Source organism: Acipenser ruthenus, chromosome 32 (assembly GCF_902713425.1).
Source record: "Acipenser ruthenus chromosome 32, fAciRut3.2 maternal haplotype, whole genome shotgun sequence".
Lineage (NCBI taxonomy): Eukaryota > Metazoa > Chordata > Actinopteri > Acipenseriformes > Acipenseridae > Acipenser > Acipenser ruthenus.
The window spans coordinates 3716304-3733002 of NC_081220.1; the positions used below are offsets into that span (position 1 = coordinate 3716304).

The 16699-nt window shown below is 42.0% G+C and overlaps 1 protein-coding gene across 1 annotated transcript in view; it reads left to right on the plus strand.

Moving 5' to 3' along the window:
• The first annotated feature begins 8387 nt into the window (after window positions 1-8387).
• Window positions 8388-16699, plus strand: part of vps45 (vacuolar protein sorting 45 homolog) — a 70875-nt gene continuing 62563 nt past the window's right edge. Inside the window, exons 1-3 of the mRNA XM_059006367.1 lie at window positions 8388-8837; window positions 15637-15771; window positions 16539-16599. Coding sequence (XP_058862350.1) covers window positions 8745-8837; window positions 15637-15771; window positions 16539-16599 — 289 coding nt within the window. The 5' untranslated portion in view covers window positions 8388-8744. The remainder of the gene's footprint in view (window positions 8838-15636; window positions 15772-16538; window positions 16600-16699) is intronic.

A 16699-nucleotide genomic window follows, 5' to 3' on the forward strand; every position in this document is an offset into this window, starting at 1 on the left:
ATGTAGTCTGTCTGTGTTGCATGTCTATGAGTTTACACCCTGGATGATGTAGCCTGTTTGTGTTGCATGCCTATGAGTTTACACCCTGGATGATGTAGCCTGTCTGTGTTGCATGTCTATGAGTTTACACCCTGGATGATGTAGTCTGTGTTGCATGTCTATGAGTTTACACCCTGGATGATGTAGCCTGTGGTACATGTCTATGAGTTTACACCCTGGATGATGTAGCCTGTCTGTGTTGCATGTCTATGAGTTTACACCCTGGATGATGTAGCCTGTGTTGCATGTCTATGAGTTTACACCCTGGATGATGTAGTCTGTCTGTGTTGCATGTCTATGAGTTTACACCCTGGATGATGTAGCCTGTCTGTGTTGCATGTCTATGAGTTTACACCCTGGATGATGTAGTCTGTGTTGCATGTCTATGAGTTTACACCCTGGATGATGTAGCCTGTGTTACATGTCTATGAGTTTACACCCTGGATGATGTAGCCTGTGTTGCATGTCTATGAGTTTACACCCTGGATGATGTAGTCTGTGTTGCATGTCTATGAGTTTACACCCTGGATGATGGAGCCTGTCTGTGTTGCATGTCTATGAGTTTACACCCTGGATGATGAAGCCTGTGTTACATGTCTATGAGTTTACACCCTGGATGATGTAGTCTGTCTGTGTTGCATGTCTATGAGTTTACACCCTGGATGATGTAGCCTGTCTGTGTTGCATGTCTATGAGTTTACACCCTGGATGATGGAGCCTGTCTGTGTTGCATGTCTATGAGTTTACACCCTGGATGATGTAGTCTGTGTTACATGTCTATGAGTTTACACCCTGGATGATGTAGCCTGTCTGTGTTGCATGTCTATGAGTTTACACCCTGGATGATGTAGTCTGTGTTACATGTCTATGAGTTTACACCCTGGATGATGTAGCCTGCCTGTGTTACATGTCTATCAATCAAATCAATCAATCTTTATTTTATATAGCGCCTTTCATAGTTGACCACCATCACAAAGCAGTTTACAAGATGCAGTAACAACAAGAAAATCCATAATACTTTAAATACAGAGAAATGCATAATACATGATATACAGTGGAAAGTGCATAACACATGATAGTAGCATAATACATGAAATAGCAGCAGCAACACAGCACCTAATAGGAAATATCAGGCTTAAAGAGCACGGAACGCAAGAGAGAGCAGGTGGGTCTTGAGAGCTGATTTAAAGCAAGCGACGGTGGAGCATCACGCACCAAAGCTGGGAGAGAGTTCCAAAGAGTCGGAGCCATGAAGCTAAACAAGCGCTCTCCGAGTGTGGTGCACTTTTGCTTGGGGATAACAAGCAGTCAGCAAGTCAGAGGACCTCAGCTTGCGGGCAGGGACATAGCGGGTCAGCAGGGTGTGATGAGAGGGCATTGTAGGTGAGCAGGAGAGTTTTGAAAGTAATCCTGAACTTTACAGGTAGCCAGTACAGCTGGGCAAGACGGGGTAATGTGATCACGTTCTTTTCATCTGGTAAGGATCCTGGGCCGCAACTAGAACTTAAGAGCAGCTCCTGAGCTCGGGAACGCACCTCAACACATCTGTGACAGGGCAGCGTCGCAGCCAGGCTGTTACCGGCAGGAAGGAGACTCCGAGGCTGGAAAGCTGCTGTTTAAGCGCTAGAGTGCAGGTTTATTGGTCCCACAGGGGGACCAAACCACAACAACAGGTGGTCATTCCCCAGTTTATACAGGTGGTCATTCCCCTGTTTATACAGGTGGTCATTCCCCAGTTAGCAGCAATCACCTCATTAGGGAATGAGCACACCTGTGATTGCTGGCAGGATGGATTTGACCCCATCCCTGTCACAACAGCAATAGAATAATTCTTAGATATATTTTTAAACAGTACAGGCAGACCCTCGCTATAATGCTCTTCATTATAACAAGCCTTGGGCTATAACGAATCTTCCTGCTGGACCCCAAATAAAAAAAAAAAAGATACTATAAACACACACTGTCAACATCCCGGTCTGTACGCACAGGATGCCACCTCCGCAGTGAAGTCTTGAGATAAGAAACACGCTGTGTAACTGAGATACTATAAACACACACTGTCAACATCCCGGTCTGTACGCACAGGATGCCACCTCCGCAGTGAAGTCTTGAGATAAGAAACACGCTGTGTAACTGCCTCCGAAACGAAAATCATGTTATGTTGCAACAAAAGCTGGAAACTATAGTTTGAAAAAAGTAACGCAGGCATATCTCTGTCGTGAATACTGGTTGTCAAAAAGCATTCTGTTTTTTGGCGTGTTCAGCAACCATGCGGCAAAGTAAAATTGAATAAAAAAATGTAAAAAAAACCAAAAATGTGTTCTTTTTTTGTACTGTGTTTTAATTCTTTAATAAATTAAAGAATTAAAGAAGCAAAGGCAGAATAGTGCCCACATGAGACGAACAGGTACATGTAATCCTACTTGTATTCACAATCTAGTCTCATTAACTTATTCCAACAGATTATCCTTCATTTTGATTATCCTTTTGCTATAACGAACCCCTCGATATAACAAAGACCCCCAACAGGTTTGTTATAGAGGGTGTGCTATTAATATAATAATAATAATAATAATAATAATAATAATAATAATAATAATAATAATAATAATAATAATTGGTTCACATCTGATTTAAATCTACTTACACGCTTGGATTGGTAGTTTTGGTCCAACACCAATGGTTTTGCAGTTCCCTTTCAATTTGAAGACGACCACCAATGACATTACGTATGGGATATCCCTGCCCATTGGGTAGGTATCGCTGAGCTCTCTATACCAGAGCTGCTGATAGGCCCCTTCCTGGGATGATGCACTCAGTCCTGCCCACCGAGGGGATAAAACTGTCATCCAAAGGAAGCCATTCCTCTTTTTCCTTCTCAAGACGGTACGGTAAGACCTCTGTGTTGAGCTGAGTGTGTTGATAGAAAAGAGCTTCTCGAGTCGAATAGAGTCGATTGTATTTCCTTTGCATTCATGCTGAAAGCTGGTTCGCCGCTTTCCCGGAATCAACGACTTGAAAAAGACTGAGTCGTTTTTGCCTTTCTGTCTTTCAGTGGCCTCTTGGCTAGCGTGGTAGGCCGCTCTTTGTCATCTGTCTGTCGTGTCTGAGCGACCATCTGTGCAGTAACCCGCGAGTGGTTGTCTATTTCTTTCTGAGAGTACACAGTACCTCCACGAGGCTAGGCCTTGCCATATCCCCGCTGTCGAGTGACTCTTCCAGCTGCGCTCTCCTCCATGGGGCTAGGCCTTGCCGCATCACCGCTGTCGAGTAGACCCTGCGGGCTAAGTAGGCCCGCCCACCTTGGGCCTTGTAAACAAATAGTGTGCTCTCCCCTCTACTATCTTTCTACGTGTTTATTGTCTGCTTCAACTTGCCCACCTCAGCTTCGGCCTTGTGTCCCCTTGGTACAAGCTATACGCTGACCAGGTGTCTGTGACTGCATGGTTAGGGTAGGCACATTTTCGTAGCGGCCCCCCCGGTGCTTCAGTACCGCGGCGCACGCATAGCCCTTGATACTCAGGTATCTCGGTGCACAAGTGCTCAGTGCATACAGCACACGGTGCCCAGCGCCACATCGTCAGTGTACAGTCACAGCGCTGCACGGTACACGGTGCAGATAGTGCTTGGTATGCACGGTGCACACTGCACACGGTGCTTGGTACCCACCGCCACAACGCTAGTGCGAGAACGCACGGTGCTGCACGGTACTCGGTGCTGCACGGTGCACACGGTGTTTGGTACTACACTACTGCACGGGCATACAATGCAGCACGGTACGCGGTGCGCGGTGTTAGGTACCCTCTGCTACAGCGCTAGTGGGTGAGCACACGCGATCTCACTTTAACCAGTGCTTGAGCGCAGTGCAAGTGGTGTTTTCTGCACGGCCCATGCAAAACACCAGGGATCCACCCCTGCACGGCCTGGAACGCCAATATCCCGCAAGAGGACAAGCATACCCTCTGTGTGCGGTGCTTGGGCGTTCAACATGCCATCTTGGCCCTTGAGAGGGACGTTGCCTGTAACATCTGTGAGGCCTTCCAGCCCCGGGTGAAAGAAGCTCGTTTGGAGAGGGCCAAGAGGGCGAGCTCTGCGTCCTCTATGGCCGGACTGTCGGCGGCTCTTGGAGCCTCACAGCCCCTCCTCCATGACCTGTCCCAGGACCCCCTGCTAGACATCTCCGATGTGCAGGCCGCCCGCAGTCGCTCCCCATCACTACGAGCGAGAAGGGTGAAGCGTTCCAAGCAGGCAAGGGATATTATGTACCTCAAGGCCCAGATGGCCCAGGTCTTAGAGCTCTTGGCTAAACAGGCACCAGCAGCCCAGGCCCAGGCCCCGTTGTAGTCCCAATTGCCATACCCCCCCTCCCCCAGGGGAGCTCAGGGTGGATGGGAAGAGGCATCTCTGCCGGCACAAGAGGACACGCTTTCTATAGCGGCCTCTGGGGAGGAGGCCTCCTTCTCCTCTGAAATGCAGGTGGGCGAGACCCCTGCTGAGGAAGAACCTGGCTTCGAGGTAGCCTCGGAAGCACGCTGCTGCAGATCTTCAGTCTTCAAGGGCAAACTCTTGGCCGGAGCTTGGCTAGCTTGATCGTGGCTCGTAGACAGCTGATGCAGATAATGCCTACTGTCCCCAGGGTTACATCGCATAGCCTTCAGGCTATTGACATGGGCTCAGAGGAACTTGGTGTCCGTATGGGCAATGCACATTACTGGGGCAGTGAACTGGGCAGTGGACCTCCTCTCCATGGATCTCCTCAGTCAGGCGAAAGGCTCGCTTTGGCACCCGGAACCGGGCAGGTTCCGGCTATGGGTCTGGCCCCTGAAAGGGACCGCTGGTTAGCCCTAGGGCTATCAGATGCGGTTGTGGGTACGTTGCAGAGCGCTAGGGCAGACTCCACTAGGTCTTTGTACATGTATAAGTGGAGGTATTTCCAGGCTTTGTGTCTGGCTGGAAGCCATGACCTCATATTTTGCCCTATGCCAGTTGTCTTATAGTTTCTGCAAGAACTGCTTGATGCTGGTAGGTCACCTTCCACTTGAAGGTGTATTTAGCGGCTATCTCTGCTTTTTATTATTATTATTATTATTATTATTATTATTATTATTTATTTCTTAGCAGACGCCCTTATCCATGGTGATTTACAATTGTTACAAGACATCACATTATTTTTACATACAATTACCCATTTATACAGTTGGGTTTTTACTGGAGCAATCTAGGTAAAGTACCTTGCTCAAGGGTACAGCAGCAGTGTCCCCCACCTGGGATTGAACCCACGACCCTCCGGTCAAGGGTCCAGAGCCCTAACCACTACTCCACAATGCTTGCCATGCCCCCGTAGATTCAATGTCTCCTGGCGCACATTTTTTGGCTACCCGGTTTCTTAAAGGCGCTCGGTGATTATGCCCTCCCTCGCCCTCACGGGTTCGATGGACAAAGAGAAATGGCTTCCTCCCTCGGTAGGCGGGACCGAGTGCATCATCCCAGGATGGGGCTTATCGGCAGCTCTGGTATAGAGAGCTCAGCGATACCTACCCAATGGGCAGGCATATCCCATACGTAATGTCATTGGAGGTCTTCTTCTCTTTCAGGGAACCAGGGTTACGGTAAGTAACCTAACGTCCCGGTACTGTACTGTTAGTAAACACACACATTCTCCCTGGAAATTGATTTGTATGGTGCTGAATAAAGATAACAAAATAAATTATAAATAAAAAATTAACAGTGCATACGTCATTTTTCTCAGCTGCCTATATAGTTCTCTATTCTGAATGTAACCTCATTTTACTGCCAAGCTTAAACAACGTTTCTGAACCCAAATGCGTTTTAGGAAAAGCGAGTGGAATATGTGAAGACCGCCCCCTCTAGTGGCTGATATCAGGAACTGCAGGTAACGTGTTTTCTAAAGCTGTCCCAGTAGAACCCGACTTAATGTTACAGTACAATACAATTTGCAGAGGCTGCTGTATTAAAACAATATAGGTTTATATTCTACATACTCTCAGTGTCTGATTCAACACGCAAGAACAACGCAGCATCGACAATGGATAACTGCAAAGCATACAACATGGTTTATTTAGATTTCCAGAAAGCTTTTGACAAAGTCCCGCATAAAAGATGAATTCTCAAACTGAACGCAGTAGGGATTCAAGGAAATGCATGCACATGGATTAGGGAGTGGTTAACATGTAGAAAACAGAAAGTACTGATTAGAGGAGAAACAAAATGGAGCGAGGTAACCAGTGGTGTACCACAGGGATCAGTATTAGGTCCTCTGCTATTCCTAATCTACATTAATGATTTAGATTCTGGCATAGTAAGCAAACTTGTTCAATTTGCAGACGACACAAAAATAGGAGGCGTGGCAAACACTGTTGCAGCAGCAAAGGTCATTCAGAATTATCTAGACAGCATTCAGAACTGGGCAGACACATGGCAAATGAAATTTAATAGAGAAAAGTGTAAAGTACTGCACACAGGCAATAAAAATGTGCATTATAAATATCATATGGGAGATACTGAAATTGAATAAGGAATCTATGAAAAAGACCTAGGAGTTTATGTTGACTCAGAAATGTCTTCATCTAGACAATGTGGGGAAGCTGTTGAATTTGAATCAAGGGAAGTAATGTTAAAACTTTACAATGCATTAGTAAGATCTCACCTAGAATATTGTGTTCAGTTCTGGTCACCTCGTTACAAAAAGGATATTGCTGCTCTAGAAAGAGTGCAAAGAAGAGCAACCAGAATTATGCCGGGTTTAAAAGGCATGTCGTATGCAGACAGGCTAAAAGAATTGAATCTATTCAGTCTTGAACAAAGAAGACTATGCAGTGATCTGATTCAAGCATTCAAAATCCTAAAAGGTATAGACAATGTCGACCCAGGGGAATTTTTTGACCTGAAAAAAGAAACAAGGACCAGGGGTCACAAATGGAGATTAGATAAAGGGGCATTCAGAACAGAAAATAGGAGGCACTTTTTTACACAGAGAATTGTGAGGGTCTTTAACCAATTCCCCAGTAATGTTGTTGAATCTGACACCCTGGGATCCTTCAAGAAGCTGCTTGATGAGATTCTGGGATCAATAAGCTACTAACAACCAAACTAGCAAGATGGGGCTGAATGGGGCCTCCTCTCGTTTGTAAACTTTCTTATGTTCTTATGCAACATCACAAGCTTGGCGTAAATCAGAGGGGCTTGTGTGTTTTTTGTTAAAAGGGGAGTACGGTGTTTACTGCGCTCCTATATGCAGTGTAGTAGGAGATTACAACTGACATTTTCAACACGCGCTGCTGAAGCACTGGAGGCGAAATAGTAAATAGTGAAATACGAACTTTACACGCGCGTACAATACAGTGCAGTGAATGAGTAGACGTGTCAATATGAAAGAAACTGGATAAAATATTCAATTTGATTTTGTTGCTATCTATTTAATATTGAAATTAATAAAAAACTTAATTCACAAAAAAATGTTTACTGTTTCCTTTATTTTAATAATAACTTGAGAACAATGTATTGGGCAGAGATGGAAGTAACTGGAATTTCTTAAACGTTTTTGTAGCTACAATGCGCTGCTGATGTATGAGGACGAGCGTTAAAGGGAGCGGGAAGGGCATTTTATTTTAAATAATGGGTTCAAAATCATTTTTTTAAAATTAAATTAAGGATATGTTTCATTTTGAATTATTAATGTTGAACCTTAACTATACAGATTAATACTAACAGTTACAACAACACTTAATAGGAAACAAACAAACAAAAAAACTATTTGATTTATATTTTACTATTTTTGTGAGTTTTGTTCAGTTGTTCGGCTTGGATTTTGGTGTCTGACCAAATTTATATGAGAGCTTTAGTTTCTCGCCCTGTTCATGTAATTAGGGTTACCAGATATGACGTTCTTTTTTCTCTTCAAGTCACTGACGCCGTACCAACTGCGAAGCCCTTAAATAACAGTATATATTAATACACAATAATATACTAAACAGAGGGTGGATTTATGGCAGATGATAACAACTCATTATTTTCTTTATATTGTCATCTCAAAACATGCTAAATGTTCAAAAAGCCATATTTAAAAATAGATCAGCTATTAGTATTACCATTTAAACGTGATAAGCACACAATCACAACGATTAAACAAACAATCCATGAGGCTGTTTCTTTTATTTTTGAACGGCGCTAATAACACGCACAGCCTAACACGTGCCGAGCACGCGGTGCAGGGCTGTACTCTCACGTGAGCGGGACGCGAGCGACTTCGAGCTCTTTTGCTTAAACGTCATTACCGGACAACCACGAAGACTGAGGCGGGAAAGGACTGAAATACAAGGAACAAAATATGTAGCCTAAACAATCGTTTTGATAAGTCGAAATATAAAATTACCTCGACACAATGTTTTGCCGGTAGTGCCGTACTACTATTTGTCAACGCGTGGAACTACAAATCCCAGCACACCTCGGGAACAGAGCACGGAACTCCGCAGTATGTGGGAAGCTCTTCCGGGGGACAAGCGAGAGTGAAGCACAGCTGACTTGTTTGATTTTATCAACAACGCGAATGTGACGTGGTTTGTTATGATACACGGAGCTGGACTGGAAAAACAACACCGGGCCTGGTTATAAGTCCATATTTATTATTATTTAGCTGTTAAGGGAACGTTTTATTCATTTTTATACTGTAGCTCTGTAAAAACAAAATGAACGTCACACAGGCAGTGAAGCAGTATGTGTCGAAAATGATCGAAAGCAGCGGGCCGGGGATGAAGGTTCTGGTGATGGATAAAGAGACGGTGAGTCTCAGTATGCGCATTGTATTGAACAGAGAATTACTACAGCCAGGGTCCTGAGAGAATGAGTAGCTTAAATTATCCTCGGACACGTCAGGACCTGGCGCATCAGTATAGCATTTAAAACAAAAAAACAACGTTTTAAGTGACAGTAAGAGCTGACGAAGCCGAAAAAGACGGGAAGTTGTCAGGTAAGACCGCCCCTGCGCTCTTACTGCACCCATGTTGTGACCAGGCTTTCAGCACACACTGCTGAACTGCTACAGGAGGTGGGGTCACTTCAGACAGCACAGGCAGTCACCACCACTGGGCAGGTCAGTGGGTTACTGACGATTCAAGTTCTCTGAAACAGCCTACTATGCCTTAGATCCCCTGTGTCTGCTGTCTTTCCAACTCAATTTCTTTATTAAACACTCAATTAAACTAACAATTGGCCTAATCCAAGCTGTTGAACGATTTGAAAGAGATGGAGCTTTCAAGTTATTATTATTATTATTATTATTATTATTATTATTATTATTATTATTATTATTTATTTCTTAGCAGACGCCCTTACCCAGGGCGACTTACAGCTGTAAATAAAAAATACATTTCAAGAATTACAGTACAAGTATTAATACAATTAAGAGCAAGATATAAAATACAATGACTTCAGTTCTAGTAAGTACAAGTATATGACAAAATACGATTCAATATCGGAGCAGATAATCAGTGATAGTTACATCAGGATACGATTAAATGCAAAATACTACAGATTTAATGAAATTAGGTATGAAATTGAATAGAACATGACATCTCCAACTTCATATAAGCTGAAGAATAGTTTAAAATGTGATTAACCAAATTGAGTGTTCATTTAAGTAACTGAGAGCTCAGCTGGAACAAAACCCAGCAGACACAAGGGGTCAATTGCAATGAACTTGCAGAGTTAGTACGGTACTAAGGATCAAGCATTGTTGTTGTTGTTACCAAACAGGAACTGAAGGGGGCTCTGAATCATTCTTTCATTCATTCATTCTATCAGAACCGCTTAATCCTTCTACAGGGAGCCAGACACGGCGCAAGGCGGGGTGGCTCTGAATCAGAACATTTTAAATATTTGTAACAGTAATGTATGTATTTTACGATATTATGAGCTAATAATCATTTTTAAAATGTTACAAATAGGCCGACATTTATACATAAATATTAATTAGTCTCTAACATATATTTGTATGTGTGCACGTAATATTTTTTTTTTATTTAAGATATATATATATATATATATATATATATATATATATATATATATATATATCAAACATTCACAATCCTAAAAGGTACAGACAATGTCGACCCAGGGGACTTTTTTGACCTGAAAAAAGAAACAAGTACCAGGGGTCACAAATGGAGATTAGATAAAGGGGCATTCAGAACAGAAAATAGGAGACTCTTTTTTTTTACACAGAGAATTGTGAGGGTCTGGAACCAACTCCCCAGTAATGTTGTTGAAGCTGACACCCTGGGATCCTTCAAGAAGCTGCTTGATGAGATTCTGGGATCAATAAGCTACTAACAACCAAACAAGCAAGATCGGCTGAATGGCCTCCTCTTGTTTGTAAACTTTCTTATGTTCTTACCCACTGTGTCCCTACTCCTCAATATCCCTGCTCGCCCCTAAGAACCACCAGTGTCGAGTCCCCTCAAATTAAAGGGAATGAAAAGACTTGCTGCCCCCCCCTCAAAGAAATAAATAAATACGTCTTTCAAATGTGAAACCAGCTATCGCATACTACAGGCTCTACATGCATGACTGTAATCCTTTTTTTTAAAAAAATTTTTTAGTTGTTGCCAATCAGTTTTTTTAATTATTTTCTCCCCAATTTGAAATGCCCAATTATTTTTAGGCTGTCCTCCGAAGCGTGTGCCGTCAGCCGCCCGCTTCTTTACACTCTGCAGACTCACCGTGCAGCCGCCTGAGAGCTACAGCGTCGGAGGACAACGCAGCTTACAGGCAAGCCCGCAGGCGCCTGGCCAGACTACAGGGGTCGCTGGTGCGCGGTGAGCCGAGGACACCCTGACCGACCTAACCCTCCCTCCCCCCGGACGACGCATGGCCAATTGAGCGCTGCCCCCTGGGAGCTCCCGTCCTCGGTCGGCTGTGGAATAGCCTGGACTCGAACCGGCGACGTCCAGACTATAGAGTGCATCCTACACTCTAGCGAGTGCTTTTACTGGATGCGCCACTCGGGAGCCCCCACTACATGACTGTAATCCTGCTGACACTATTATTAGTATTTAACAGTATTGTAGTCGTAATGTAATTTTATTTTACTATTACAATATCCGTACTGTTAGCAGATGCTTCAAATATACTATAGTGATGACATATATGTGTATATTATATGCACACATTATTATTTCAGCTAAAGTAAACCTCCAGTACATCCTGGGACTTTCACATGTCTTCCACTATTCCACTTAGTACGATACTAAAATTCTTAGTCCATAGCAAGAGTTAGACTAAGTTAGTCCCGTACTTAGTATCCTCTAGAGGGCAGCAGCAGTTATTTTGGGGTTTGTTGCAATTGAGACCTTTTTTAGTACGCAGCTGGGGACTAACTTCAGCCGCCAAGTTCGTTGCAATTGGTATTTAACTTGCGTTCTAGTTTAGTACGGAGCTGCGTACTAACCACGGGATCATCCCCAGTTAGTACGCTGCTTTCAGTTCGTTGCAATTGACCCAACGGGGTTGTGAACCACTGCTTTACAAGTTAAGAAAGATCACTGTTCTTTGTGACTAAAACCATTGACATGTGAAATGTAAAAGATAATCAGAACAATTAGAATATGAACACATGTGAAGTGACACGATGTATTTCTGCTGCACTTTCCTTTTTCAAATATACAAACATTTCTAACAGTAACCTTTGTTTAAAACCCTTTCAGCTATTTTTATTTATTTTGTTGACAAAAGCAGTACTTGTGTTTAATATGCTGGGAAATAAATGTGATGTATGTGTGGCACAGTAATGAGATCATTGAAAGGACATACAATAGTGTCAATGATTGGGTTTGTTTAGTTGATTTTTAACTGAAGAGATTGTTTACAGTAGTTTTTTGTTTTGTTAGCTTATGCAGAAATGGACACACCTTGAACGTGTGTGTTGGTTCTAACAGAATGGTCATCTTGGTATTGGAAATTACACATAGTTGTGTAGTGTTGTTCATAATGAACAGTACATGATTTCACTGGAATACAAAAATTAAGAGATTAAACAAATGTCACACAGTCATTGCTACAGTTGTTTTGGTTTTAATCACAAAGGACAGTGACTCTTCAAAACTTCTAAAGGATATCTACTGTAGTGGGCTGTTTCAGAGAACTTTTGAATCCTCAGCAACCCACTGACTTGCCCAGTGGTGGTGACTGCCTATGCTGTCTGAAGTGACCCCACCTCCTGTAGCAGTTAAGCAGTGTGTGCTGGAAAGGCTTGTCAGAACATGGGTGCAGTAAGAGCGCAGTGGCGGTCTTACCTGACAACTTCCCGTCTTCTTTTTTGGCTTTGTCAGCTCTTACTGTCACTTAAAACGTAGTTTTTTGTTTTTAATTTCCATTGTTTTTTTATTGGAATGCTGAGTTAAAATATCTGTATACATATGCAATGGAAAGTACATCATTTTTTTCCATTGTAGGTTTCTCTGTGTAAGTTTTAGGTTTGCAAACCATCTTAGTATTTGCAACATCCTGTATTATTAAAGCAAACATTTCCAAGTATGATCATATTTTAAATATATTATACACTTATACATAGACTTCTCATTAATAGTAGTGTATTTTGAATTGTCTGTTTACTTATGTGGGGTCTGTTTAATGATGTGGAATAATAATAATAATAAAACAAAAAGTTGAAGGGAACAATACTTTACAAATGCATCAAAGAACTGCTGTAAAAATAGATTTGCAATATCAGTATAAAAATGTATAATTGATTGGACTATTCCATTGGTCATGTTAAGCTTTGTATGTAAGATGAACTAAACCACACATACCAGGAAATAAAGTTAACATGCGAAACAGTACACAGTGTAATAATGGTAGAAGCAGAACAGAAGACAAGCTTACCGTAAACGTTTTCTTTTCACATTTAATAATGCACTTATTTTACAGCCATGTGTACTAACAGGCTTTTTGCATGCTGCTGTATAATTGCAGTAAGTTGCATTCGCATGTGCCTCCGTGCTGTCAATTTCAGTTTCAACAGCTGTACTACTATGTGGCACTACATTATTTGCATCGCCAGCAGTTGACTACCTGAAGTTTGATTAAACTTTTTTTTTTTTAAATTTGCTCATGATCGCTGTTTACTGTAAACAGCAACTAATGCGTTTGTAACCTTAACGTGACCAGCGCAGTGCCATGTGGGACATCGATTATTCTTAAATGAAATTGGGTAGCTGGTGATAGAAAGGGGGTCGCTAGTCTTGTACATCTGAGTTTTAGAAACACACTGAAGTTATTTTTTTTTTTATCGTCTCCAAATGTAGAATTTGACTTCTGTGAAAACTTTTCACTGGGATTTTTATTTAAATCGGGCCTGCTACAGACACACACATAATATTATTATTACTGGAGAGTGCACACCTGCATAGCAAATAACAGTCAGTACAGTAATCTGTGACCCCTGTTTATAGCCTGTAGTGTCCATTTATTCTTAAATTATTTTATTTATATATATATTATATTATATTATATATATATATATAATTACGGTAATATTATTATCTCATTCACGATGGGAAGCACAATACTACAGTATAGGGACGAGGCCCTTATCCCACGTAGCATATTGTGTGTGTGTGTTTTCTTTTGTAACGCCCGCCCCTGCTGTCAGTCTTCTATCTTCAGAATGTTGTTTTTTAATTAGAATGATGTGTAGAATTTTTGTTGTGAGCAAGAATTGGTGTATCTATACAGCATGCAAATAAGGTGGTTTAATTTACAGAGACCGAGTACAGAACTCGTTAATTCCTGTTGAATTATTGTTATTTATTTCATACCAGAAGCCCTTACCCAGTGCGACTTAACTCTTACAGCTGTCACAAAAAATGCATGTTTTAAGAACCACAGAATGCCAGCATTGTGCTCATCTTTAAGTTGGAATTGTAACTGTAGGAAATTGTACCCAGGATTTAATTTTGAACAGAACAAGATGTGCAATTTGTGTTTTGAACTATGAAAACTACCACTGAAAAATTGCTGGATTTCAAATAAGACGAGCTGTTGTTGAATGCATTTCTGAAATGAGTGGACTTGCAAGTCTTTTTTTTTTTTACACAACGCTGGATTTTCAATTTGATTTACAACCGACGGCGAGTCTGAGATTGTGTGTAAATTGATATAGGTAGCTTGTGTAAGCGTGGGTGTTTATTAAGGGCTCCCATGCATCGTTAATCAATGAAATAGGTTTTATTTAATCCGAAATAAATTCTACTGTCCCATGCAACAGCACTTCAACCCTGTTTACATTGCCATCTTGTGTGTCTGTCTGCAGTCTAGACCACAACAGCAAAGCACAAAATAATGTCCTGTCAAATAATGCAGTAAGTAAACAACTTTACTTTTTAAACTAAGACCCCCTAGCAAAAGCAACAAGGCTTATGCAGTATTACAAAAATAAGTTACTGATTCTCTTAAATTATACAAATAAAACATAATGAATGCGGTTCATGTATTATCATAAACACGCGTTGCTGCTATACCATGTTCAGCTTTATATTTCTGCTTACACTAGGATAAACAATTGACAAGTCTATTATTTTTTATTACAAGTTTGTAGTTGTTGTTATTTAGTTTTTTAATGCAGCCCTTGCTTTGTGAAAGAGAGGTACTGCATAGCTGGTCTCCAGCCTGCAGTTATACACTCTGTATCACTCCTCAGCTCGGCTTAGACATAAGTTAACAAGAGAATCAATGGGAGACCGAACATTCTAACATTTGACCGAAGTGCGCAGGCGTATTTTCATAGGCGTTCATTTTCATCATTAACGAGTTCTACCAGCCTACCAAAGGAGGTATTTAAACTTGCAGCTGATTTTTAATTATTTGAGCGCAAAAAATGGTCTGAATAATTTGTAAAAACTAATTTTTATGCCATTCTGTAACTTTAAAACTATCGAACGAATTTTCACAATGTATAGCAAAAAAAATTCTCTGTGACACGGACGCCAAGATGCCATATAGTGTCCCGATCGTGATCATCAATACGGAGGTGACCGAACCCAGTGAATTATACTGCAAGTGAAATGCACACTCACATTGCGTAGGGAAAACAGAAACATTGAGAGAGTGCAGCTTACCGTAAAACAGGTATAACACCGCGTCAGAAAACACGTAGTAGCTGACTGTACCGATACTAATAATATAGAGATGGGTCCTATTCCACGTCCTTTTTAAATGGTAATCTTAAAGATGAGGGAACACAAAACCACTTTTTCAGAAACAGTGGTTTGAAACCTGGTTCCAGGAGACCTAGTTTGAGGCAGCTTTGCTGTATCAAACCTCAAGTCTCCCCTGGTGTGCTATGCAGTGAGTGGACTGAAACCTAGTCTCCTGAAACCAAGTTCCAAGCCACAGAGTGGCTTCGTGTTCCCTCCGCATAAGTGCTCATACATACAAAAGTAGGTTACTGAAACATGTTTAACTGCCATCTACCTGTTGTTTTTAATTTTCTCTTTCACTATAATGTTACGATAACTGACTCGCAAAACTTGTATTAACAAACATGTCTTGGTGTTATTTCCCTGTTTCCTCTCTGTGCAGACCAGTATAGTGAGCATGGTGTACACACAGTCAGAGATTCTGCAGAAGGAGGTGTACCTCTTCGAACGCATTGACTCCCAGAGCAGAGAAAACATGAAGCACCTCAAAGCGATCTGTTTCCTACGACCGACCAAGGTGGGGCATTGGTGCATTGGAGTGCTCCAGAGCCCCTGTTGGAGTGCTCCAGAGCCCCTGTTGGAGTGCTCCAGAGCCCATATTGTCCGTACCACAGCATTACACATATAACCTTAATAATTCGCACATCATGGCTCATAAATTAGCTGCCGGGGGGGGGAGGGGGGGTACATTTCTCAACTTGTATTTGTTTCGACAGGAGAAAGAGAATGTAAGGATGACAGTATATCCAGATCAATCTCCCTCCTGAAACAGTGCTGGTGCTCAGACTGACGTGAGGAGGGGCGTGGCGTGCTGTGTTGTGGGAGCAGGAAACAGGCAGTGCTGCAGGAGGGAGCATGATCTGGGAACACTGCGATGTTGAGTGACATTGTGAATGACTGCATTATAAAGTGGAGGTGTCTTGCTTAAAATGCTTTTATTCATAATAATCCCAGTAATTATTAACACCTTCAAGGGGAGTACAAAATAATTTTGGTAGCCCTACACCAGGGTTAGAAACTCACACCTGCCCTGCTGTTGCACCCAGTCTTGGGGTTCACAACTCCCCTTATTTAGACATATTACTGATATCAACGGGAACCAGGAGTTGCTGAAACATTTGGCTACTAAATCATTTAAAGGAACCCCAGGACAGGGTGCAGCAGCAGCGGCGGCAGTGCTAGTGTGAGTTTCTGACACTGCCCTACACATATTGACAGTGCTGTGACTGAGTTTCTGTTATTTTGTCCGCCTCCTGCACACTCCTGTGTGTTCTTGTTCTCCAGGATAATGTTGAATACTTGATCCAGGAGCTCCGCAGACCAAAATACAGCGTCTACTTCATCTGTGAGTATTCACTTTGATGTAATTATTATTTTTAATTTGTTTTTACTGCACAGGCAAAATGTACATCCTCTGCTGCTTTGCGGTCTCTTAGTTTGTCTGT